This window comes from Prionailurus viverrinus, chromosome D1 (genome assembly GCF_022837055.1).
Source record: "Prionailurus viverrinus isolate Anna chromosome D1, UM_Priviv_1.0, whole genome shotgun sequence".
NCBI classification, from domain to species: Eukaryota; Metazoa; Chordata; class Mammalia; order Carnivora; family Felidae; genus Prionailurus; species Prionailurus viverrinus.
The window spans coordinates 99,214,110-99,239,460 of NC_062570.1; the positions used below are offsets into that span (position 1 = coordinate 99,214,110).

Here is a 25,351-nt window from a genome sequence, read left to right on the forward strand (position 1 = left end):
TTAAACCACTTAAGGATTTAGAACAGTGGTTCTTAAGCATTTTTGGGCCAGAGACTCCCTAAAAATTTGATTAAAATGAGGGACCACTCAACCAACCAAAAACCCCTGTGTTTTTGGTGCCCACAGAACTTAACACTTCCAAGGGCAGACAGAGCTCCTGAAGACCATTCATGGGGAAATCTGCAGACCCCCACTATTAAGAACCTTCAATTCAGAATGAGCTAATGAGGTAAATGAAATGAAAATGGACTGGAATTATAAGACATTTTATTTGAGAATTAACATTTGATGCCTTTAAATGCCTCTAAATCTTTCCTGCATTAGTAAAGGACAGTTTCTAACTTCTAACATTTACCCCATACTTCACCACAAGGCACCCCAATAACAGAAAAATACATTAACTCACTGTAGAACCATGTAATTTTGAAGGAATAAAGTGGTTGTTATGGCAATGGCAGTAAGTGGCTTAACCATGTTGAAGATGGCCACCTTACTGGATCTTTTTATTATTGTTTGACCTACTTGTATTTCCCAAGTATATGATCATATGATCTACAAAAATTATAACTGTGCCTTTTCCTTCCTTATATTAGCATTGGTCTTACTTTATTCCTTTAATTGTATAAAGTTATTAAACAATAATGGTACCAGCAGGCATTTTTTGCTTTACTCCTCACTTTAACAGTAATGCTTCTAGTATTTCATCACTATGAAGCATGATGCTGACTTTTGGTTTGCGAGGTCTACTGCTATCTATAGATCTATTTCTAGATATTTAGTCATGTCAAAGAATCCATCTATTTCTATGTATTAAGAATTTTTATCATGAAGATATGTTGAATTTGCTATATTCCTTTTTCAATGTCTGAAATTAGATTTCTTTTGATTTCTAAATGTAAGTTTTTTAACATTAATATTGAACCATCCTTATAATCCTGGAATAAACTTCAGTTGGTCACACTTTGGATTATACCCACTGGTTTCTATCTGCTAATACTGCGCTTAAACATCTCAATTATTTTACTCCAGTTTTGAAAGGTCAGAAGAAAATAGCAGTTTATCACAAGGCACACAACCGACAGTAACATTAACATGGTAACACATATCACTGTTCACATCATTCCTTCTATCTATTTTGGTATTTGTTAAACAATGCCCCAAACCAGAAAGAAAAAATAAAATGAGAGAAGGCCAGACTGTCTTCAACATCCAGACTTCTTCTGAAACTAATGTCATCTTGAACATAATCTGAGCTTTTAAGGTGTAGTTAGCAAAACTAAGATGCTGGTTTTTTAATGAAATGAAAACCTCTAATACTTGCTGGTTCATGTCAGAAGTATGATTCTGTTGGTTCATAATAACAACCCGTTAGAAATTGAATTGTTTTCTGGCCGACAAAATAGAAAATTCTATACTTTTTGACTAACCAGAACACCTCTTCTGGATCATTTTCTATAATAAATAGCACTCTCTGTATAGAGAGGTACCTCAATTAACAAATCTCCTACTTATCTTTTTTTTTTTTCTTTCACAGACATATATGTTTATTGGCTTAGTAGGTATATTGGTAATGCTGTCCTACTTATCTATTAAAGACAAAAATGAAGCAGGTTGCTCCCCACTTACTTATTTTAAAGAATTCTTCATAAGAGAAAGTCGACCAGATAAGAAAAGGCCTTAAGGTACTGTGCCCAGGTCATTATCCAGAGAGGCAACAGCTGGTGCGACAGAAGAGACTAGCTGCTAACCCCCCATTAGAAAGCTGAAGAGACAGCAGAAGATGAACTAAAGTACAAAGACTATAGTTAAAAGCACCTGGGTCCAAATACCAGTTCTGCAACTCTGGCCATTCACCAAATGTGTGCCCAGTTCCTGCTGTCTGCCAGAAACTCCGCTATGCATGGGGGAGTGAGCAGTGACAAGATCTTTACCCTTTAAAGTTTACAGTATGGTGGGGGGGATGGGTGGGTTGGGGGTGTCAGAGTAAACAAACAAATGAACAACATAGATATCAGAGTTGTTAGAGCATGTGTAGAATACTTAACCTTGCTGAGCCTCCATTTCCCTTTCTGGAAAAATAGGGATCTCAAAATAGTTATTTCAAGGGTTGTTTGATGATTACATGAGATTATTTAGGTAAAATGCTTCCCAAATGATGCTTTATTAAATACCAGTTCTCTCCCTGACTTCATGCTGGTGTTCCGGGTGAGAGAAGAGAATAAACTTTCTACATCCATGGTAGATAATTTGATGCTTAAGAGAGTCCACAGGACAAATGTTCTCTAAAAGAATGCCACATTTGCCTCTAGGCATTTCCCTTCCACACTGTATAAAAGTAACAAGACCTTGACTGGTATGTAGACTTGGTGATGTAACTCAACAGCATTATCAGCAAAATGACCAAAGTGATGTTATTAACGTTAAGTGCTTTGCGATTTTATTTCTTTATTTAATAATACTTTAAGATCACTCAAAATGCACTCCTGTACCTTCATTACCATTTTTAGCTTTATTAAAGTTTACATAACCAAACGTATTGTTGGAATACTCTTTGTTGATGGATGTTCTGCTATATTTTAAATGTGGTAATGCATTCATTTCTCAAATGAAATCATATTGGAAGGATAACCATGAATCCGAGACTCCAATCCTGTGTTACTAAATTCTAACTTTTGAACCATATTTTCCAAGTCATCTATTAACCTTAGTAGCAGGTGCCTTTTTTGAGGGTCCTGGTTTGGGTGCTGAAATGTCCTTTGTGTCCTTATCTCCTGCAGCCCCCGAGGCAGCAGTCCTTCCAGGAGCAGGCTTGAATTCCTTCTTGTCTGCTCCAAGTCCAGCTTTCTTACCATGTACGAGCTCTACTTTTTCTGAACATTCTTTGATCTAGAGAAAGAAATTGAAATGAACATCATTAAGCCCAACTTTGAAATATAATCACTACATTATTACTTAATAAGTTATCTAAACCACAACTGTATGAGAATTCAGTTTGCTTAAGCAAAAATAAACAATCTACTTTCTTACATTTTATTTCCACACAAATTAGAATTATAATAAACATTCAACAACCACATTTTTGATAGAAAACATTCATATTTAGAAAAGTAACTTTTTAGGTATTAGAAACAAATTTATCTTAAAATATCCTTTTCACTTCCTCTAGGGACAGATCACTCAGCTTTCTTTTCTTTCTGTTTTTATAATTTGAAAGCCATCTCTACAAATATCACCACTACAGCTTAAGATGAAATTTACATCCTCAAAAGCTATCTTTTCAACACTCCAGATCTGAACCACCAGTGGCAAATTAAATAAATTTCACAAGCTGATATCATCATTTTTATCTTCATGAAACAGAACGAATGAAATCAAAACAAAATCATAATGCACAGAGATAAGATTGTTGTCCAATTGCATTATAATCTGTCACTAACCTACCTTATCAAGCTTGAGTTTGTCCACATCAGCTAAGAATGGATTTACTGCTTTCTCACCCACCACTTTCAAAGCAGTGCCCAGTGCTTCAAATGCAGCATCTCTGACTTCAGGAGCAGAATCATTGATGTGCTGTGGTCCGGAAGTAAGCAAAATGGTCTTTATGTAAGATATTTTAGGTATTACTGATTTTAATTCAGATTGATGACTGTTGGATAAAGAATTTGCTTTTTACAGTTCACTGAAGCTAAGTGTAGTTTTCCTCTTGCCAACCAACAGTTACTCTTTCAAAAATTCTTTTTGGGTCAAGGAAACCTTTGGTAATCCATTCAGCAAGTAAGTGCTTCCTTTTCCTCCTACCCTCTATTTAAAATGCCGCACATGCAAATGATGTTCAAAGACTCCAAACTGTATGCCTGTGCTTGGCCAGATCCAGCTGAACACCAGTATATGGGCCAAATAAGAAACAACATGTTTAGCAGTTAGTGGAATCATAAAGCTAACTTGTGCTCTTCTTTGAGAACAGGAACACAAAGAGTACAAGAATTTGGATTCAGTTTCCAAAGCCACAGAGGGTCTGCTCCTCAAAAGAGCATATTCTATAGTCTGAAAGTCAAGTAGTCACTGTACATAATTAATATGGGAAAAAATCTTCCATAGGCATAAAAAATTCCCCCAGTTCCAAAGAGAGTCTATACCTTAAGTAGAGCAGCACAAAAGGGCTTTAGCAAGCTCTTTGGGAGGGTAGAAGCAGTGCAGTGGCGGAAGCTTCTGGCAATGAAAAGAGATGTCTGCTGCTTGATGGTTGGATTTTTATTATCCATTACTGCTAAAACATCCTCACTGATGTTCTGTAGTGTGGTCTTTAAAAAGAAAACATGGTCAATGAGCTTTTCTCAACTATAAGAACAATCAAAATATTACACTGACAAAATTTACTTTAGACAAAAGTGCAAACTCATGCTGTCCACTTACAGTAAGGAAGATTGCATCAATTGCCTCCTGCAGGGCTTGCACCACCTGAGGCTTCTTCTCTTTGAATTTTTCCAAAATGGTTGGCACAACCTATGGAAGTGAACAGCTGGAATATTATTTTGCTGGCAACAAAAATGAATGAGGTACTGACATGACACATGAATGAACCTTGAAAATATGCCAAGTCAAAGAAGCTAGTCATAAAGGCTTATGTATGACCCATTTAAATGATGCCATGAAATGTCAAATCCATAGAGACAGAAGTGGATTAGTAGCTGCCAGTAAGAAATGACTGCTAGTGGGCATAAAGGTTTTTGGGGGAAGATGAAAATGTTCTGGAATTAAATAGTCGTGATAGTTACACAACCTTGTGAATATATTAAAAACCTTTCAACTATACACTTTAAGAGGGTGAATTTTACAGTATTTAAGTTATATCTCAATACAGCCATTACTAAAGCAATGTTTGGTGCTACCAAAACAAAGTGAACGTCTAAGTTGAATAAAAAGTCATTTTTTTTTCTTAAGGGCACAAGAACCTTATGCTGGAACAATTAAGGGTTCCCATTCTGTGCCACTGTAGCAGTGCTTCTCAACCCATTTTCTGCATCTACACCTTAATGCAACCATATAGTCATTTTTATCAGAGCACCATCTCTTATTAGACAAAAAGATTCTCAACTAGGTGGATTTAGGATACGGGAATAGACAGAGTGTATAATTTCTCTTCTCCTCTAAGATTCTGATATACTTCACCAGACTGAGATGTCTCCCACCCCTTCACTACACTAAAGACAAAGAAATGGTAACTGAAATTACAGCAATTTTGATCAGAAGGATGTACTAAGTTTAGATCAATAAAGTTGGAATTTTTATAATTATCTTATAAACTATCACTAATTTATTAAATATTTATTGAATACTTAATATCTATTGAGTGCCAGGCAAATTAAAGTTGTCTTTTGAGGTCAAAAAGATATAGCAAAGCCCAAAGGCATTCAAAAAATATTTTTTAAGATTTCACAGAAGTGATAGAGACCAGAAGGAATTCAGTTTCCATGGAGAAATATAAAAGACTTTTTAATACTAGGAGTTAGTTATAAACTATTGAAAATCAAAATGTTTTAATGGTTATAAAGCTCAAGCATGCTTTTATATATATATATATTTTTTACCAAAAAAAAAAAAAAGCTTATAAATAGCTAAAGAAAGTAAACATGAACTATTAACATGTTTGATATCAAACACTATATATGATCTACTTTTGAGGGGGGGAAATACTCCGAACTATAAGCTTTATAACTTTAAGCTGCATAACAAAATGTCACAAAGCCAGAATCAGAATTCAAACCAGGCCAGGTAATCATTCAACTAGGATTTAGTAAATTAAAATGTATCTTAAAAATAGTTTTCTAGGTTAAAAGTTATTATTAAGACAAAAGTATGTTCATTTTTAAATATTCTAGTAAGTAGCACAAAACTGACCAAAAGCTAATTAACACACTATCACATAAGCACACAAGTATTGCATAATAAATACTACTGATTGCTAGAAAATGTTGCTTATCATTTTATTCCAATTCATGATTTGCATGTTTTACATGTTACATGATTTTACATGGGTTACATGTTAAGGGTTTTATGGACCCATATTTTTATTTCCCTGGTAACAAGCTAGTCATAATTTATTTTTATTTAGTAGAATCCTTTTTTTTTCTTCCAGTTAAGTTCTCTGAAATTATGTTCAATGCTATGAGTAACCAAGCTCCAAATGCCATAACTGAGGTTAGACATTAACTTCACAACATAAATACAAACTATAAGGAGTCTCTAAAAAGTCAATCTAGGGAATCAAACGATCAAGTGGCTAGCAAGTTCAACCCTAAAGTTCAGTATGATCAATTTTCAGGATGCTGAACCACTCTAAGTAATTCAGACCAGATTTAGGGGCCAACTGACAAATGCCACAGTTAAAGAAAACATCTCAGTTTATTAAAACTGTTATCAGACTTGAGTGCTTCTAAATTTACACAAAGACAGTATATTCAACAAATGTTTTCAGTCAGGTTTCTTAGAATAAATTAAACTGATACACTACCAAGACTCTAATCTATAGAAAATGTCTCAAGTATGTAAGTAGATTATTATTTTTCAAATAGGAAAATGCTATAAAATACATTTTATATATTCATCTCACTTCTGGCTTTATACTGCCTTTCCTACTTTCATTTTTACTCTGTGTTAGTTATCACCAGTTTCATTTAATCCTGTTATACTACACATAATCTTATAAGAACAAAGCAGGATATTAATAAGTAAATAATAAGCAAATCAACTCAACTAAATATTTAGGTCATATGCCCAATTTTCTATATAAAGCTAATGAATTTAGTTATAACTGACATCTTTATTGAAATGTTTTGAGGAATTATGCTCAATTTTAATAAAACTTAATGAAAAATTCACTTTGCCCAATATATAAAGACCTATTTTAAATCCTAAAGCAAACTAGCCTGCCATTCTTGTTAATGTTGTTGATTTGTATCTAAAAAGGAGTGTTACTCACATGTCCTGCATATTGTCCAAATTTCTTCCTTAGTCCAACAGCTAGGCCAGTAAGACATTTTGCTGCCAAAGCCACCAACATGACATTGGTGTCCTTTCCAACAACCTACAAAGGAAGGAAAAAAAAGAAAACAAAATAGTCACAACCCAGGAGAAGGGGACTGAAAATTTATTCTTAAAAGAACTCTGTACCCTGTTACGCTAATGGACAGCCAATTTTGTTTCCTGCAAAAGAGGAAAAAGTCTTCCTTGACAATACCAAATTTGGGGGCTTCCCTTCATTCTGTTTAGTCTCTTACCTTAAAAGTACTACCAATAACACACATTAAACCACAACTTCAAATAGTTAACTCTCCATTAGTGGTAGTCTGGGCTGTCAGCATTGCACAACTGTGTAGGAGGGGACTCTGACACTAGTAGAGAAGCTGGAGGCTTGCTGACTTTGCTCTGGGGCAGGAGAAGCCAAAAGACAGTGTATCTCAGAGGAAAGACACCACAAGGCGGCAGCTCCAACATTTATACTAAAGAAGCACTGGTAGAAACTGCTCTCGGTACCTTCCAGAAGTCCGTGGGGGCTCTAAATTGCAAATGCCATTGCAACCATTCCTCTGAGGGAGCTTCTGGCTTTGCAGCTGCCATTTTAAAGTTTATTTATTTATTCTGAGAGCGCGCACGCGCGAGAGAGAGAGAAAAAGAGAGAGAGAGGGCAAGAGAAAGTTAGTTCACATCAGCAGGGAATGGGCAGAGAGCGAGGGAAAGAGAGAATCCCAAGAAGGATAATGCTGTCACAAAACGAGAGGTCATGCATAACCTGTGCTGAAATAAAAAGTCGGATACTTAACTGAATGAGCCACCCAGGAGCCCCCTTGCAGCTGCCATATTACCGGATGATCATCAAGTGTGCATTTACAGTCTCTTAACAGAGTCTCCTCCAGCATTATTTATACTACCATCCCCCTACGCTATGCCCACAAAACCCAGCATTATCAAAGCTCAGAGGTAGTAGCTGCACCTGTGTCAATTAAGCAAGACAGTGACTATGCCCGGGTGCCTTCCTGCTAAGATTTTACTGCGGTATACTGCTCAAGTCAGTTGGATGTTAAAAAGCTACTTTATTTTATTTTTTAAATGTTTACCTATTTTTGAGGGGGGGCGGGCAGAGAGAGAGAGACAGACAGGATCCTAAGTGGGCTCTGTGCTGACAGCAGAGAGCCCAATGTAGGGCTCGACCTCACGAACCATGAGATCATGACCTGAGCCAAAGTCAGACGTTTAACCAACTCAGCCACCCAGGTGCCCCCAAAAGCTGTTTTATTCTGACATGTCTCAGATCCTTGTTTTTTCACTCTTCACTTTTTTCCCAAGTAGAAGTAATGCTTCCATTCCGCTTTGGATTTTATTTAGTTTCTAAGATCTGATATTCCATAAGTAGAATGCTTCCTTCCAGATTCCCTGAATTAAACAACCCCTAATGGATAGCATGCCAGGAAGTTCTAGATGGCATTTAGCTGCACTCCCTAAATGCTGAGGAGTAAGGATAAAGAGTTAAGATTAACATTTATTAAAAACAAATTAGATGTTATAATTTTATAGGTGCTTTATATTTTTTTAATTTTTTTTAACGTTTTTATTTATTTATTTATTTATTTTTATTTTTTTTTTTTTTAAATGTTTTTCAACGTTTATTTATTTTTGGGACAGAGAGAGACAGAGCATGAACGGGGGAGGGGCAGAGAGAGAGGGAGACACAGAATCGGAAACAGGCTCCAGGCTCCGAGCCATCAGCCCAGAGCCCGACGCGGGGCTCGAACTCACGGACCGCGAGATCGTGACCTGGCTGAAGTCGGCCGCTTAACCGACTGCGTCACCCAGGCGCCCCGTTTTTATTTATTTTTGAGCAGAGAGAGACAGAGTATGAACGGGGGAGGGTCAGAGAGAGGGAGACACAGAATCTGAAACAGGCTCCAGGCTCTGAGCTGTCAGCACAGGGGCCCGATGCGGGGCTCGAACTCACGGACCGCGAGATTGTGACCTGAGCCGAAGTCGGCACTCAACCGACTGAGCCACCCAGGCGCCCCTATAGGTGCTTTATAATCCGTATTTAATTTTTCACCCAAAACCCTGTAGATAATATTAGCAAATTTTATAGATTTCAAAAATTAAATATAGATTAATTTGCTTGAGGTAAGAACTAGCAAATGTGATATGATGTAATTTAAATCCAGTTCTACTACAAAGCTTTTGCTTTCTTTGCTAAAGCATATTCATGCTGTAAACTCATGCTATGGCAAATTCATTTTCCTTATGAGAAAATGAGATCAGGGTCCTAATAAACATTTTGTTAAATCCCTCACTACTGTAAATCCATGGAGAAAAAAATTCCCTTCAGTTTTTTTTTTTTTAATTAAAAAAAAAATTTTTTTTAATGCTTTTCTTTATTTTCGAGACAGAGAGAGACAGAGCATGAGCAGGGGAGGGACAGAGAGGTGGGGAGAGACACAGAATCTGAAGCGGGGTCCAGGCTCTGAGCTGTCAGCACAGAGACCGACACAGGGCTTGAACTCACAGACCGTGAGATCGTGACCTGAGCTGAAGTCGGATGCTTAACCGACGGAGCCACCCAGGCACCCCTCCCTTCAGTTCTGTATTAAATTCACTATTGGCATTTGTGGGGCACCTGGGTGGCTCAGCTGGTTAAGTGTCTGACTTCAGCTCAGGCCCACGATCTCACAGTTAGTGAGTTCAAGCCCCACGTCGGGCCCTGTGCTGACGGCTCAGAGCCTGGAGCCTGCTTCAGATTCTGTGTCTCCCTCTCTCTCTGCCCTGTCCCTGCTCGCACTCTGTCTCTCTCTCAAAAATAAATAAACATTAAAATAAAAATAAATTCACTATTGACATCTGTAAATGTTTGGATTACCTTTTTTTTTTTTTTTTTTTTTTTTTTTTTAACCAAAAGAACTCTCAGGTATTATTTAGGTGCTAGGCTTCAGATTTAACATCTACATGTATATTCTAGAAATGGTCATCAAAAACATGCCAGACCCCATTCCAAGAAATCTTAGTTCAATGAATCTGGGATGGGATTTGGAACCAGTATTTTAACATAGTTCAGAAGCAGATGGCCATCGATCAATCCCATTCTTAGGAGAATAGTTCTCCTTATCCACCATTAGAGCAGTAACCAGTGGAAGCTGAATCCTAGACACTGATGGTCCTAGGAAAGTTTTGAAGAGGATGTTGTAAACCTACTATAATTCAAGATGGTAAAGGATTGAATGAACTTATAGGTGAATAATGGATCAGGCCTATTTGCCTATCAACACATGTCAAACATGTCAAACATCCCAGTTTGACTAAAGTTGTTCTAAACTGGGAAATGGGAGTGAGGAAGGTGGAGAAGTGTTTATTTTTAAGACAAATAGAATATGCAGGGAAGGACTCCATTCAAGATTTGAAAACACTCTGTGACTCTGTTGTAGACTATAGGAAGGAAGCTTTAGCTCACAATGTTAATTTAACCTAAATAATGGGAAATATTCTATAATTAAAAGTGCTGTCACTTCTCCCTTTAAGCTAGGCCTACAATAAGATTTTAAGTACAGATGATCCTTGAACAACATGAGGGTTAGGGGCACTGACCCCCCATGCAGTCAAAATCCACATATAACTTTTGACTCCCCCCAAACTTAATTACTGATAGCCTACTACTGACCAGAAGCCTTTCTGATAACATAAACCATTGATCAGCACATATTTTGTGTATGTATTATATTCTATATTCTTAAAGTAAGCTAGAGAAGTTATTTAAAAAAATCACAAGGAAAATACATTTACACTACTATTCTATATTCATTGAAAAAAACCCATGTGTAAGTAGGTAGACCCATGCAGTTCAAACCTGTATTGTTCATCAAGAGTCAACTCTAGTTACCGTCTAGTATTTATCTTTAACTAGCAATGTAAGCTACTGGTTAACAGTAACCAGAACAAAAACATTCTGCTGACAAAGAGACAAGTCAATGAAATCCACCATGATTATTGTGTTTAGAAAACTATGATGGGGCTACCTGGGGGGCTCAGTCAGTTAAGCATCCGACTTAGGCTCAGGTCATGAACTCACGGTTTGTGGGTTCGAGCCCCACGTCGGGCTCTGTGCTGACAGCTCAGAGCCTGGAGCCTGCTTCAGATTCTGTCTCCCTCTCTCTGCCCCTCCCCCACTCTCACTGTCTCTCTCTCTCTCTCTCTCTCTCTCTCTCTCTCTCTCAAAAATAAACATTTAAAAAAATTAAAAAAAAAAAGAAAACTATGATGAATGTAAGCAATAAGGGGGGAAATATAGAAAAACCAAGTGAAAAAAGTCTAATAACACATAAGTCTGTAGAGTATATAATAAAAACACCTTGAAAACCCAAATCTTAATCTAAAGATATCAACCAACACCCATAGGTAATTGACAAGTCAAAGAAGATATTGGGGGGAGGTGGGAGTAAGGGGCAGGGGAGAAGGTATCTTTATAAATGAAGGAACCTATCAACTTGTGAGAACAGGAAAGTCCATAAAATATGCTAAGTCAGATGACAGCTTGAAAGAAGACAGTTTAAGAAATAATTTCAGGAATACCATAAGGAATTTCAAATGAGTAGTTCTTTCTTTACTACTTGTATTAAAGGCAAAAAATAGGGAAATTACTGGGATTACTCAATATAGACAATAGAGAGAAAAGACTATGGAGGGAAGAGTGATCGGTCTGTAGCCTACTCAATCTCATTCTCTTATTTCACCATTTCCACGTTTTTGATAGGTCTCTCTTAAGTCAATATAATATGAATATGAAGTTTGTGTTTACATGTAAGTAAAATCACACAAAAAAAATTTTAATGCCTTGTTCCAGGTTAATTTATACAATTGAAGTTAACTTTTCATTGTTTTAAATATTTTAACCACAAAATTAAATTTCTTTTCACTTGTTTGTAGCCTTTGATCGCCCCCCCCCCCACTTTACCATGTGAAGAGGGAGAAGTTTCTCACAGAAATCTATTGTCTCTATGTCTACCTAAATATAAAATCCATGATCCTATCTGCAAATCAGCAAAAGATTATATTTATATTCATAATGCCAATGGAAATCACAGAACACTATTTGAAAAGCTAATATCCCAAGGAAATCCATGTGGAAAGTATCAACTAATATTTGTACCATTAGATAAGAAAAAATAAGAGCTTTTATCTGAGGCATTGAGAATTCAGGGCCAAGTACTAAGATTCCTGATAAAAATTATACGCTGGAATTCACAGAGAATCTGAAGTTCTCAAGGCCATTAGAATTTCATTTCCTTCTCTTAGTGCCTTTTTACCCCTCCTCTTTCCTCCCAAGCCCAGGTTGGTGAAATCTTTTCCCCCTGGGCAACTCCCTTCTCACTAATCTTGCTTGGGTCTGGGTTCTTCAGGATTGGAAGATGGAAGACTAAAAGATTGTGACAAATCATATCTCTGCCTCCAAATCTCACTTGGAAGAAAGTGTGGGAGGCTGAGAATGAGAAAACATAGTCCATTCTCATTATTCACGGGTTTCATATTTGCGAATTCACCTACTCGTTAACGTTTATTTATAACCCCCAAAATCAATTCTCGCAGCACTCTCCCGGTCATTCAGACAAGCAAAGAGCTGTGGAAAATCTGAGTTGCCTGGTGTGCACATTCCCAGCTGAGAATGAACAAAGCAACACTCTGACTTCTTTCAGCTCTCATACTGTAAACAGTATCTTTTTCATGGTCTGTTTAGTGCCACATTTCTTTTTCTTTTTTTTTTTCATTTTTGTGATTTTCGTTGCTGCTTTCACTGTTTAAAATGGCCCCCAAGGGCAGTGAAGTGCTGTCTAGTGCTCCTAAGCACAAAAAGGCCGTGATATGCCTCACGCAGAAATTATGTGTGTTAAATAAGCTTTATGCAAGGCATGAGTTATAGTGCTGCTGGCCCTGAGTTCACCGTTAATGCATCAATAATATATATTAAATGAGACATCTTCAAACAGAATAAAATAAGTTATGTATTGACTGGTTGATGAAATGTTGAGACCAAAAAGTCACAGGACCCTAGCCCTGTGCCCTGTGTTCCCTCAGGAGCAATGGTTTGGTATTTGCTATTCAGCGTTTTGGTGACTTTACAGAACATAAGTACCACGAATAATGAGAATAACTATACTTACATGTGCATATAATTAAAAATTAACCTCCTCTCTCACCATTCTAGTCCTTTGTAATTTCAGGCTGAAGAAGCAAATGAAACAAAGTTTTCTATATTTAAGAACATGTCTTCACAGAGTTTGTTCTTAAGCTCTACACCTATGTCCACAGTGTTTGATCTATATTTTCAGATTTTATGGAAAGCCACTACATATAAATTTATCCACCAACAGCATTCAACTTGGTTAAACCTAAGCAACACCAAACCAAAACACCAAAGTGTTTTCTAAAAACATTTCTTTCTTATTTAGCACTTGCCTGCTTTATAATGACATTTCCCTACATCCTTTACTTTGCACGCAGATATACAAGGTGGCATCATTAGCTATCTAATGGAAAAATATGCCTCATATTTAGTATTCGTCCCATTAAATAGAGCCAATTTAAATAGTTCACCCTACAGGGGCGCCTGGGTGGCTCAGTCACTTAAGCATCGGACTTTGGCTCAGGTCATGATCTCATGGTTCATAAGTTTGAGCCCTGTGTTGGGATCTGTGCTCACAGCTCAAAGCCTGGAGCCTGCTTCAAATTATGTATCTCCCTCTCTCTTTGCCCCTCCCCCACTTGCACTCTGTCTCTCTCTCTCTCTCTGTCTCTCTCTCTCTCTCTCAAAAGTAAATAAACGTTAAAAAATAAATTAAAAAAATAATAGGGGCACCTGGGTGGCTCAGTTGGTTAAGCATCCGACTTCGGCTCAGGTCATGATTTCACAGTCTGTGAGTTCAAGCCCCAAGTCTGGCTCTATGCTGACAGCTCAGAGCCTAGAGCCTGCTTCAGACTCTGTGTCTCCCTCTCTCTCTGCCCCTCCCCTGATCATGCTCTGTCTCTCTGTGTCTCAAAAATAAATAAACATTAAAAAAAATAAAATAAATAGTTCATCCTATGGAATTATAAAACTGGAATATTTGGTTCTATATTAGCAAGACCCTCTTTTTCTTGAGGTCTGTATATGCTATCAGACAGCATACTTAGAGTAAGTGATAATAAACAAAGAATAAAAATGAATCCCTCCACACTAACATAGGACAATCACTTTAAACAATCCTTTAAAAGGGCATGCCTGGGGCACCTGGGGTGGCTTAGTCAGTTAAGTGTCTGACTTTGGCTCAGGTCATGATCTCATGGTTTGTGGGTTTGAGCCCCGCATCGGGCTCTGTGGGGACAGCTCAGAGCCTGGAGCCTGCTTTGGATTCTGTGTCTCCCTTTCTCTTTCCGCCCCTCCCCCGCTCATGCTCTCTCTCAAAAAAAAAAAAATCATAATTAAAAAAAAAAAAGGGTATGCCTATAATTAGAAAACCATCAATAGTGTTCCTTAAATGGCAATGTAGTTGTGATAAAAACAATGACAGATGATGAGAAATTCAAAGGCCTGGTCTGTTGTTGAGATACCAATGTACCAATGTTGACACTCTTCATGTTTACCTTCTTTAATGCTTTTACTAAATCTGCATAATCGCCTGCTTCCAGTTTGGGGTTTTTCACTAGTACTTCTACAGCCTCCAGGGCTTCTTTTCTCTCTTGCCATTTTTTTGCCTCCTGCAAGACATAGTATGAGTCACTTATAGAACAGAAAATAAGGCAAAATAAGAAAATAAAAGTCTATTTCTTGCATGCTCCTAATTCAAAGATACATAATCATTTTTTGTTTTCAGAAATTTTTTTCTAAAGCTGGTTAAAAAATAAAATTGCAAAATTGTGCGGCAAATTAGAATGAATTTTGCTCATATATACGTATAAAATTTTGTTCATACATAATAAGTATTTTCATAACATTTCATAACCCTAAAAGTTCTACAAGTAAAAGAATGGGATACCACAGACTTTTCCTTCTCATTTTCTAGGCAAATGTTAGTAAACAAGTATTAAACAGAAAACACTGCTAGAAAGCATTTCTAGCATATCTCACAGGTGAAAGGAATGTCCATACTAACAACATTAAAAAGACTAGAAAAAGACCATCATACAACCAACAGCCAAAATTGTTCTAATATTGGAGATCAGTTTTATACATTGGTGCTACAATGCTAATCCTTTTGTTTGATAACCATAAAGCAGAAAATACTTCACTAGAGATCAATTAATCATTCAATAATTTTGAATACCCACTATTTGAAAGAACTGGGGATATAAAGAAGATGACAAACTTGTCACCCTGGAGGAGATTACAGTGGAATTCAATTTACCAAATATTTGTTAATCAGAAGTTAATGGGGGACTGAAGGAGCTGATGGCAGAGCTAGGAAGGTCTTCAATAAATAAATAAATCCTGGGTCAGGACCACTATGAAAAGAGAAGTACAAGCTGCTTTGGTGTTACAGCAAGAGGATTTAATCTACTTGAGGCTAACAGGTAGGATCTCCCCTAAAAAGTGATTCTTAAGGTAAGACCTAGAGGATCAAGAAGCATTATGGGGTGAATCGGGGAGAATGCTATAGGCAGAAAGAACAGCATATATTAAGGTCCAGAGTTTGGTGGGGAAAGTGTGGCATATCTGATACCGGGAGGAGTTCAGTATGATGGGAGCACAATAATTAGACGGTAATTAGAGAAGTGGCTGGAAGATAAGCAGGGGCCTCAAACGTGTCATAGTTTGCCTCAATGGCCATAGGATGATTTCAGACATTAGTGAGGCAATGATATGGGAAGATTTTTCTTTTCAAAAATGACAGCTTTGATTACATTGGAAAATATGATGGAAGGAGGCAAGAGCAGAGACGGGTAGTCTTATAAGAGGACTACTGCAGCATGTGGGGCAAGAGATGGTGGTGGTGGTTGGGATAAGACCCTCGGGTGGGAGTAACTGTGTCTCTTGGGGTACACTTAGTAAAGTCTGGAGACATTGTGATTGACTTGAGTAATGGTATTATTGATATTAGGTGGGTAGCCGCCAGAGATGCTGCCAAACACCCCACAATACACAAGACGGCCCCCCAAAACCAAGAATTATCTGGCAAAAAATGTCAACAGTACCAAGGTCAAGGAACTCTGGGGTAAATTACTGGCAGTGGGATGGAGAAAAGGAGATGAATTTGAGAGATATTTAAAGGTAAAACCAGAAAGACAATGAGGAAAAATGAGAAGTCAAAAATAATGTTCTGGTTTTTGGCAAGACAAGTAAAAGAAAGTGCAACAGTAGGTATATATACAAAGTAGTATGGGAACAAAGAAGCAACTGATTCATTCTCCTAGGGAAGATATGGGGTGGAAGGGGGTATACCGGGCAAGGGCTCCATAGAACACTCTAATTATAATCAAGTAACTGTTTAACATGAAATAAATGAAAGAAGGTTACCGTTACTTACAATTTTATCATAAAAGTCTTTGGGAAGTTTGGAAAGAATTTCTACTGCCTCCAATAGCTCATAAGCATCTATCTGTGGCACCTCATCACCATCATCACCACCTTCCAGAAGAAAAACAAAACAAACCTTAAAAACAGATGGAATGTTTCTACTTATCAAAGTTATCACTCCTTTCACAACCTGATGAAATCACTATATAGACGGAATCCGTTATTAATGCTATAAACAACTTCTATTGTATTAAATGGCAGTCCTACAAAACGTGCCTATGTTCTTGGGGTAGGGCCTGTTCTTATTTTCAGAGAAACCGGTGTTTTAAAAACTGGCTTACCTCCCTCAGCATCACCACCAGCAGACTGTTGCTGTTCCAATTTCGCTTCTAGTTCTTGCTGGGAACGCAGAAATCGACTTGGTTTAGGAGCACCTGTTGGCAATTTGACCCATTCTTCTTCTAGTTCTTTCAACTACAAATATCATAAAATATTTTTAAAATATGCCTACATCCTCACCACTACAGAACATTTACTAACATCAGAACCCAATTTCTTATTTGTGTAGTTCTAACAAGGCAAACAAGAAACGATATACATTTAAAGTGTATATATTTGGTATATACCAAATACGTGTTTGACATAAGTCAAACTGACATATTTACTACCTAAGATGTAGGACTAAGCACTTAGAAAAAAATCTACTTTTTAGAACACTCATTAGTTCATGAATTCAGATATACTTGTATTAGATAATGTCTCTAAAACTAACTGTAATAAAAAAGAGATAAAATGCATTTTGTCCAAAAAACAGATAAAATACATTTTGTCCAAATAGATATTAAGTCCTGCTACCCAACAGCATGATAAAGGGATCTTTTAAACTGCTATAGACTCAACACTGACATACTAGAATCACTGAATGCATGGTATTTAACTTGAGAAGACAAAATAACATCAGAAACAGTTATCTGAGAGAAAAAAAAAAGTATTTCAAAATTAAAAATGAAAAAATAATTATTTGTAAGGACAGAATATCAGCAACAGGAAGGAAGTATCTTCATATTAACCTTATGCAAAGACAACCAAAAAAATTTTTTTGTGTCTCACCTGGACAGAGTTTATATTTTGTAATGGGGGTCTCAGAGCGTCCCGAATCCATCTGTAAATCTCCACAGCAATTAGTTTTGCTTCATCTCGAACAGCCTTTTCTCGAGACTCAAAGAGTTTTGGCAACACTTTGATAATTGGCTTAAGCAAGATGATTTTGGAACCAAATTCACTAGATGTAAAAATTGTAAAAAAAAAAAAACTTGTCAGCCTGCAATCTACTTGGGTACTATTTCTTTTGTATAGACGTCTCATTTTTTTCTAATTTTTTTTTGCCATTATAAAGAGCTATTTATACTTTTTTTTTTGATGTTTATTCACTTTGAGAGAGAGTGCAAGCGAGGGAGGGGCAGAGAGAGAATCTCAAGCAGGCAGGAGAGAGACAGAGAGAGGGAGAGAGAATCCTAAGCAGGCTCTGCACTGCTAGCACAGAGCCCAATGTGAGGATCAAACTCAAAATCGTGGGATCATGATCTGAGCAAAAATCAAGAGTCGGACACTTAACTGACTGAACCACCCATACACTCCTCAAACACAGTTTTGTACTTATTATATATATATTTTTTATTTTTTTAATTTTTTTTTAACATTTATTTAGTTTTGAGACAGAGAGAGACAGAGCATGAACGGGGTAGGGTCAGAGAGAGAGAGGGAGACACAGAATCCGAAACAGGCTCCAGGCTCTGAGCTGTCAGCACAGAGCCCGACGTGGGGCTCGAACTCACGGACCGCGAGATCATGACCTGAGCTGAAGTCGGACCCTTAACTGACTGAGTCACCCAGGCGCCCCTGTACTTATTATATATTAACAGAGTTACACAGGTTGAGATATTTTAAAATGGCCCAGAAAAAAAAAAGAGAAGAAAAAGGAACCTCATAACCATATATTTTTTTTAATTTTTAAAAATATTTATTTGTTTTTGAGAGAGAAAGAGACAGAGTGAGAGCAGGGTAGGGCAGAGAAGAGACACAGAATCTGCAGCAGACTCCAGGCTCTGAGCTGTCAGCACAGAGTCCAATGAGGGGCTTGAACCCACAAACTGTAAGATCGTGACCTGAGCCGAAGACAGATGCTTAACTGACTGAGCCACCCAGCCTCCCCCATTTGTTTTTTGTTTTTTAATTTGAATCCAAGTTAGTTAAAATACAGTATAATGTTTTAGGGGTAGAATTTAGTGATTCATCACTTACATTTAACACCCAGTGCTCATCCCAACAAGTGCCCTCTTTAACTCCCATCACCCATCCCCCCACTCAACACCCCGCCAGCAACCGTTTGTCCTCTGTATTTAAGAGTCTTTTGTGGTCTGCCTCCTATTTTTATCTTATTTTTCCTTCCCTTCCCCTATGTTCATCTGTTTTATTTCTTAAATTCCACATATGAGTGAAATCATATATTTATCTTTCTCTAATTTCACTTAGCATAATACATTCTAGTTCTACCCACGTTGTTGCAAACAGCAAGATTTCATTCTTTTTCATTGCCAAGTAATATTTCGTTGTGTGTGTGTGTGTGTGTGTGTGTATACATATATATATATATATACATATATATATATATGTATACACACACACACACACACACACACACATATATGTACACACACACATACACCACATCTTCTGTATCCATTTGTCAGTTGATGGACATTTGGGTTCTTCCCATACTTTGGCTATTGTTGATAGTGTTGCTGTAAACATTGGGGTGCATGTGCCCTTTCAAATCAGCATTTTTGTATCCTTTGGATAAATACCTAGTAGTGCAATTGCTGGCTCGTAGGGTAGTTCTATTTTTAATTTTCTGAGGAACCTCCATACTGTTTTCCACAGTAGCTGCACCAGTCTGCATTCCCACCAGCAGTGCAAAAGAGATCCTCTTTCTCTGCATCCTCGCCAACATCTGTTGTTGGCTGAGTTGTTAATTTTAGCCATTCTGACAGGTAAGAGGTGATATCTCATTATGGTTTTGATTTGTATTTCCCTGATGATGAGTGATGTTGAGCATCTTTTCATGTGTCTGTTAGCCATCTGGATGTCTTCTCTGGAAGAGTGTCTATTCATGTCTTTTGCCCATTTCTTCACTGGATTATTTGTTTTCTGGGTATTGAATTCAATAAGTTCTTTATGGATTTTGGATACTAACCCTTTATCTGCTATGTCATTTGCAAATATCTTGTCCCATTCCCTCAGTTGCCTTTCAGTTTTGTTGATTGTTTCCTTCGCTGTGCGGAAATATTTTATCTTGATGAGGGCCCAAGAGTTCATTTTTGCTTTTGTTTCCCTTGCCATATCTATGTTTAGATGTCACTCTTCCAAGAGTATTATGTAATGTCTAGGGTCCAGAATAATATAAAAATTTTAAACTAACCTTCTAGGTAACCATACTGGGGATAATTCAAATCTATAAAGGACCAAATGTGTAATGTCTTAAATATATATGTGTATACATATAAAAGCTTAAAAACATAAACAAATCACTTTATACATATTTAGATGAGTGAAATCTACTTTCAATAAATTTTTTTTTTCAACGTTTATTTATTTTTGGGACAGAGAGAGACAGAGCATGGACGGGGGAGGGGCAGAGAGAGAGGGAGACACAGAATCGGAAACAGGCTCCAGGCTCTGAGCCATCAGCCCAGAGCCCGACGCGGGGCTCGAACTCACGGACCGCGAGATCGTGACCTGGCTGAAGTCGGACGCTTAACCGACTGCGCCACCCAGGCGCCCCTACTTTCGATAAATTTTTAATAGTTCTTATGATTAAGGTAGTTCACTCAAAATTGACAGCTTACTAATCCTGGCAGCGTATTTCACTCCTGACTTCGAAGCTATCACCCTGTAACTCCAGGCAACCTAAATCTCTCTTTGCTTAGTTTTTCACGCAGAAAAGTTGCATTCTGACTTCTTTTAAAAAGGTAGCACATTTAACCTTATATATCTGTCACATTTTATATTTTCAAGTTCCTAACTGGCCAAATTTAGCTTTCTGAGTCATTGCTAACATTTCTGCATAGCAAATTCTGGAGCAAGAGGGATTTAGTTATGAAAGAACACTGACATTCTATAGTAGAACTCATATACAGTTGAACCTTGAACACAGGTTTGAATTGTGCGGCTCCACTCACACATGGAATTTTTATAGTACAATATTGTAAATGTATTTTTTCTTCCTTATGAGTTTCTTAAAAACATCTTCTTTTCTCTAGCTTACTTTATTTTAAAAATACAGTATATAATACAGATAACATACAAAATATATGTTAATTGACTGTTTATGTTACTGGTAAGGCTTCCAGTCAACGGTAAGCTATTAGTAGTTAAGTTTTGGGGGAGTCAAAAGTTATACACGGATTTTTGACTGCATGGGGTTAGCACCCCTAGCCCCTGTGTTGTTCAAGGATCAACTTATTTATCTATTATTTATTTTATCTTCTATACACAAATGCAACAAAAATTTTCAGTATAGCTACTGACATATTCCAACAGGTTGGAGAAGATGGCAAATACTCTACTTCAGAAATTATATTTAAAGAGATTATGTAAATAACCTGGTATATCAACCACAGCATGGTTATGTAAATAGTTTAAATATAGATATAACATGAAAATAAACTAGATCTCCAAGATTTCCTTTAAAATCCCCTTTATTTTAATAGAAAAGAACATTTTAACTTCAGCTAACCTTTAAGACTAAAGGAAAAATAAGAACTCAGGGTTATGAAATAATCATCACCATGCCTGAAGAACCTAACATTTGGGATCTCTGAGTCTTCCTTTACATTACTATGGTTTCATCTGAATTTTTTTTTTTCTTTCACTCTCCTGGCCTACTGAAATATGTAAGAAAAGCCTATGGAAGAGGTCTACATGGAAAACAGATACCTTAACAAACAAAACCTAACCTTGATACTAAATATATTACTACAGAAAACCAGCTAGGGTGGGGCGCCTCAGTGGGTTGAGCGTCTGACTTTGGCTTGGGTCATGATCTCGCAGTTTGTGGGTTCAAGCCTTGCATGGGGCTCTGTGCTGACAGCGCAGAGCCTGAAGCCTGTTTCAGATTCTGTGTCTCCCTCTCTCTCTCTGCTCTCCCTCCTTTGCTCGCGCTGTCTCTCTCACTCTCAGGAATGAATAAACATTAAAAACAACAACAACAACAACAACAAAACAAAACCCAGGATTGAACAGTTTGGCCTTTTTAAGGTCCCAGAGAGCTATCTAATTTTACTATAGATTCTGAGATGCATTAAGACAAATAAAGAACTACACAGGGATGGAACTAAACTACATCTGTAAGGAAAACATAAGAAGATATACCTAACTTGCTCTTTTTCTACACTTATTCTGCCAGTCAGTTTAAAAGTAAAATAACCAGAATTTACAGCATTTTCGATTAGAATCTTTTGTTTAAAGGTAGATTATAGCACAATATATATCTCTATTAAGAGATCCATTACTAAGGACCACAACATATTTACTGAGATAAGCGCAGTTTTGATAACCAAGTCAATTCACTAAATTTCTAAAATGATAAAAATGAGCACACTATTTATTAGTCATAAAAACATACCTACTATATACTATACTAGGCTTGAAATGAGGAAAAATTTATCACACAAAAATCTAAGTGAAAGTCTAACTTTACAAAAGAACATTATGAACCAAGTGAAAGACAACATAAAATTTAAGACTTTTAAATTGAGGATCATTTAACAAAATTTAAGAATTTTGATATTTCCATGTAAGATAAACACCAAAAGAAGCATTTTCTCCAAGAAGTAGGTCATACACAAAATCACAAGTGAGCTAACTTGGGATGATCTTTACTCCCATAGGTCACACATTCAGGATTTCACTATAACTGAACTTTCTAAAGCTTCTCATGTGGACAGCATTGGAGACAGGATGTCAGATTGGAAGGACTGCCAAATCAGAACAAACTAGTGTTCAGATTTCCATACCAAATTACAGCCACTTGCTCCTGAAAGAGATCTCATTCATGAAAAACTTCATTCTAGTGTTGAAAATAACTTATTACATAAGGGTAAAAGTTATTTTCTATTTGTTATTGCTGTGCTTCTGTTTAAAGGCATATAGCATTTCCTTCTACTTTACTAAAAAGGCATCTGAACAAAGTTTGCTTTGGCTAATAAACTGTCTTTAGCCAATATTCCAAAGTACATAAATATATGCTTGGGGATAACAAAAGAAGAGCTGCTTAAACATTCTAAGGAGTTTTTCCTCAAAAAGGCCAATTCATAATTGGAGAACAGGTCAGAAACATTCCCTGTTCATCTTCATTAGAAGGGGATTTAGATAAAATGACTATGCAACACCACTTGAAGGCTAAAACTACTGAACAGAAAGCACCACACTTGAGGAATGACTTTAGCTTTCCCAGGTCAATTTTCCTGGCTGGTGTGCCATGCCAAGTCAAGTCCAGCAGTTTTCATTTCCGTTTAAGCCAGGAACTCAAACGCAATTGAGATATTCTAGTTAACAGAACCAAAGCAAAACATCTTACCTTAAGGCTTTCCTCAGTGTCTCTATGCAGGCCACTACAATCTTGGGGTTCTTGTTGTCCAGGCCTTTTAGGAGCTCTTCTTGCACAGCCTCTCCTTTCTCAATCTCTATGTACATCAGACAAATCTCAATGCCTAGCTCCTTGGCTTTGGCTTTGGGCTGGTTGAACACTTTACTTACGACACCTGACACAACTTCTCCTGTGGTTCTGTAACACAGAATACAAAACACCACCACCATCACACACACAAAAACACACTTCAGTAGAAAGAGCTGGAAAAGATCATGGGGGCGGGGGGCAATGACAAATACTTTTTAAGATGTTTAGAAACAAAGTAAATGAGTTTCTAATTTTTAAATTTATGTTTAAGAACATGAAAGATAAACTTAATGCAAATCATAAAAGTTTAAGATGTATCACACCAGGCAATGACACAGAACCATAGTTTCTGTTTATAAATATAGGAAAAGTCGCACAAGAAAGCAAAAATCCCTTGAAATCCCATTACCCAGAGAAAACTACTTTCAGCTATTTGGTATCCATCCTTCCAGATCTATCCCTCTATATGCATAGAAAATAGATAGACAGACAGACAGACAGATAGATAATATATATACACAGATATATTTCACAAAAATAGGATTACAGAGTTGTTGCTTTTTTGAAAAATTTTTAAAAGGTCATTTTAAACATTTCTTAGAACAAGAGAATTTCTTCACGGAGGGAATGGATATGTACCTTTAAACAAAAGGCTGCTCCTAACTCCTAGGCAAGACTTTATAGTAACTTAACTGCTGTGTGTCTCTTCTAAATTAAATAAAACCTAGACCACTGAAAATCAAAAATAAAGTAAAAAAAAAGGAATGGTCCCACTAATGGCAAGGGAAACACAGTGATGCTGGTAACAAAACTGTCAGATCGATGGTATATCATCTTTGAAGTCAAGTATATATTTCTTGTGCACTTAAGTAGAGGGTTCCCCCCTCCTTTTTCTTGTACGGAGGGCTCCTTTCAATGACATCGAGATACCATTAGAAAACCAGGTCTATGAGGTATGAGAGAGTGGGTGATCAGAAACTTCTATCATCTACAACTCAAGTCAAATGGGCCAGGAGCCATGGAAGTTTAGCACCACCTCTCTGAAAAGAGAAAAATGCCTAATGACCACAGAAAGAAAGGTGTGTTTCTAAGATCACCTAGCCGGGAAGCTTTGTATAAAGAAATTTTTGTAATGCCCAAATGTTTTCAGTGAAATTCTGGTAATTCCTTTCCTAACACCTTCCAGTTTCTTCTACAAGTTACTTGAGATTTTCTCTCTAGTTTAAAGTAATTCCCATTACAAAAGGCTCAAAAGGAAATTCACTTGTTCATCAAACCTTAAGATAAAAAACTCAAGACTTCTAATTTGCTCCTCTTTAGAGATCTCATGTATTATTTAGATTTCTGAGAGCGGATAAAACCCGAATGAAAAACAAGTATCAAGGAGCTATGAAGTAAGAAAATGATTATCTTCCAAAAGTGCTAATAACGAAGGACAATGACCCACAAATATACATAACTTAACCCACATAGTACCAGACAAGGGTTTTTACCAGAAGAGTTGGAAAAACTACTTACTTTCCTGCTACATGGGCATTTTCAACATACACAAGTGCAGCTTCTAACCCTTTCAGCTGAACCACTGCATTGGAATCAGTCACAAATTTTTTGATCAGTCCTAAAAATTTGGACCATTCTGGGCTCTTTTCATCCTTTATTTTCTGGAAGATCTTCAGGGCTTCTTCATATCCACTTAACCTTGCTTTCCAGAGCTAAAAGAAAAGTATTTTGAAACAAAATACAATTTAATGAGATTATCTACTGTTAATTGGAGAAGTTGGGGGGCGGGGAATGACTACCCTATACCAAGTAATTTGAACAAAGGACCCCATGATTAGAAACAAAAAAGGAGTTTAAGAAATTCAGAGTTTTCAAAGAGAATTAGCTAATAAACTCTTTCTTATAAGTGTTTAATATTTGCAATATTCTTCCAAGGCCATCCAGAATTCCTAACAGGCCGCTATAAGTCTATCTCACTTTGTATCCAAGTGTTAGTTTTTACTTCCGTGTAATATGTAATTTGTAATTAAAGATGTAACAATTCAAAAATGAAAAATCACCCTGCTGAAACTGCCTAATCTCCAAAGCATGTTGTTTCTCGG

General features: G+C 37.0%; 1 protein-coding gene across 5 annotated transcripts in view; it reads right to left on the bottom strand.

The window, feature by feature from the left end:
- Window positions 1-25,351, bottom strand: part of CKAP5 (cytoskeleton associated protein 5) — a 113,084-nt gene that overhangs the window by 48,425 nt on the left and 39,308 nt on the right. For all 5 annotated transcript variants that reach the window (XM_047878158.1, XM_047878154.1, XM_047878156.1 and 2 more), the window contains 11 exons: window positions 24,768-24,961; window positions 23,151-23,357; window positions 17,624-17,795; window positions 16,855-16,987; window positions 16,524-16,624; window positions 14,644-14,757; window positions 6,980-7,084; window positions 4,414-4,503; window positions 4,137-4,301; window positions 3,442-3,570; window positions 2,704-2,886 (listed from right to left, as the gene is read on the bottom strand). In XM_047878158.1, the coding sequence (XP_047734114.1) occupies window positions 2,704-2,886; window positions 3,442-3,570; window positions 4,137-4,301; window positions 4,414-4,503; window positions 6,980-7,084; window positions 14,644-14,757; window positions 16,524-16,624; window positions 16,855-16,987; window positions 17,624-17,795; window positions 23,151-23,357; window positions 24,768-24,961 (1,593 nt within the window). The remainder of the gene's footprint in view (window positions 1-2,703; window positions 2,887-3,441; window positions 3,571-4,136; window positions 4,302-4,413; window positions 4,504-6,979; window positions 7,085-14,643; window positions 14,758-16,523; window positions 16,625-16,854; window positions 16,988-17,623; window positions 17,796-23,150; window positions 23,358-24,767; window positions 24,962-25,351) is intronic.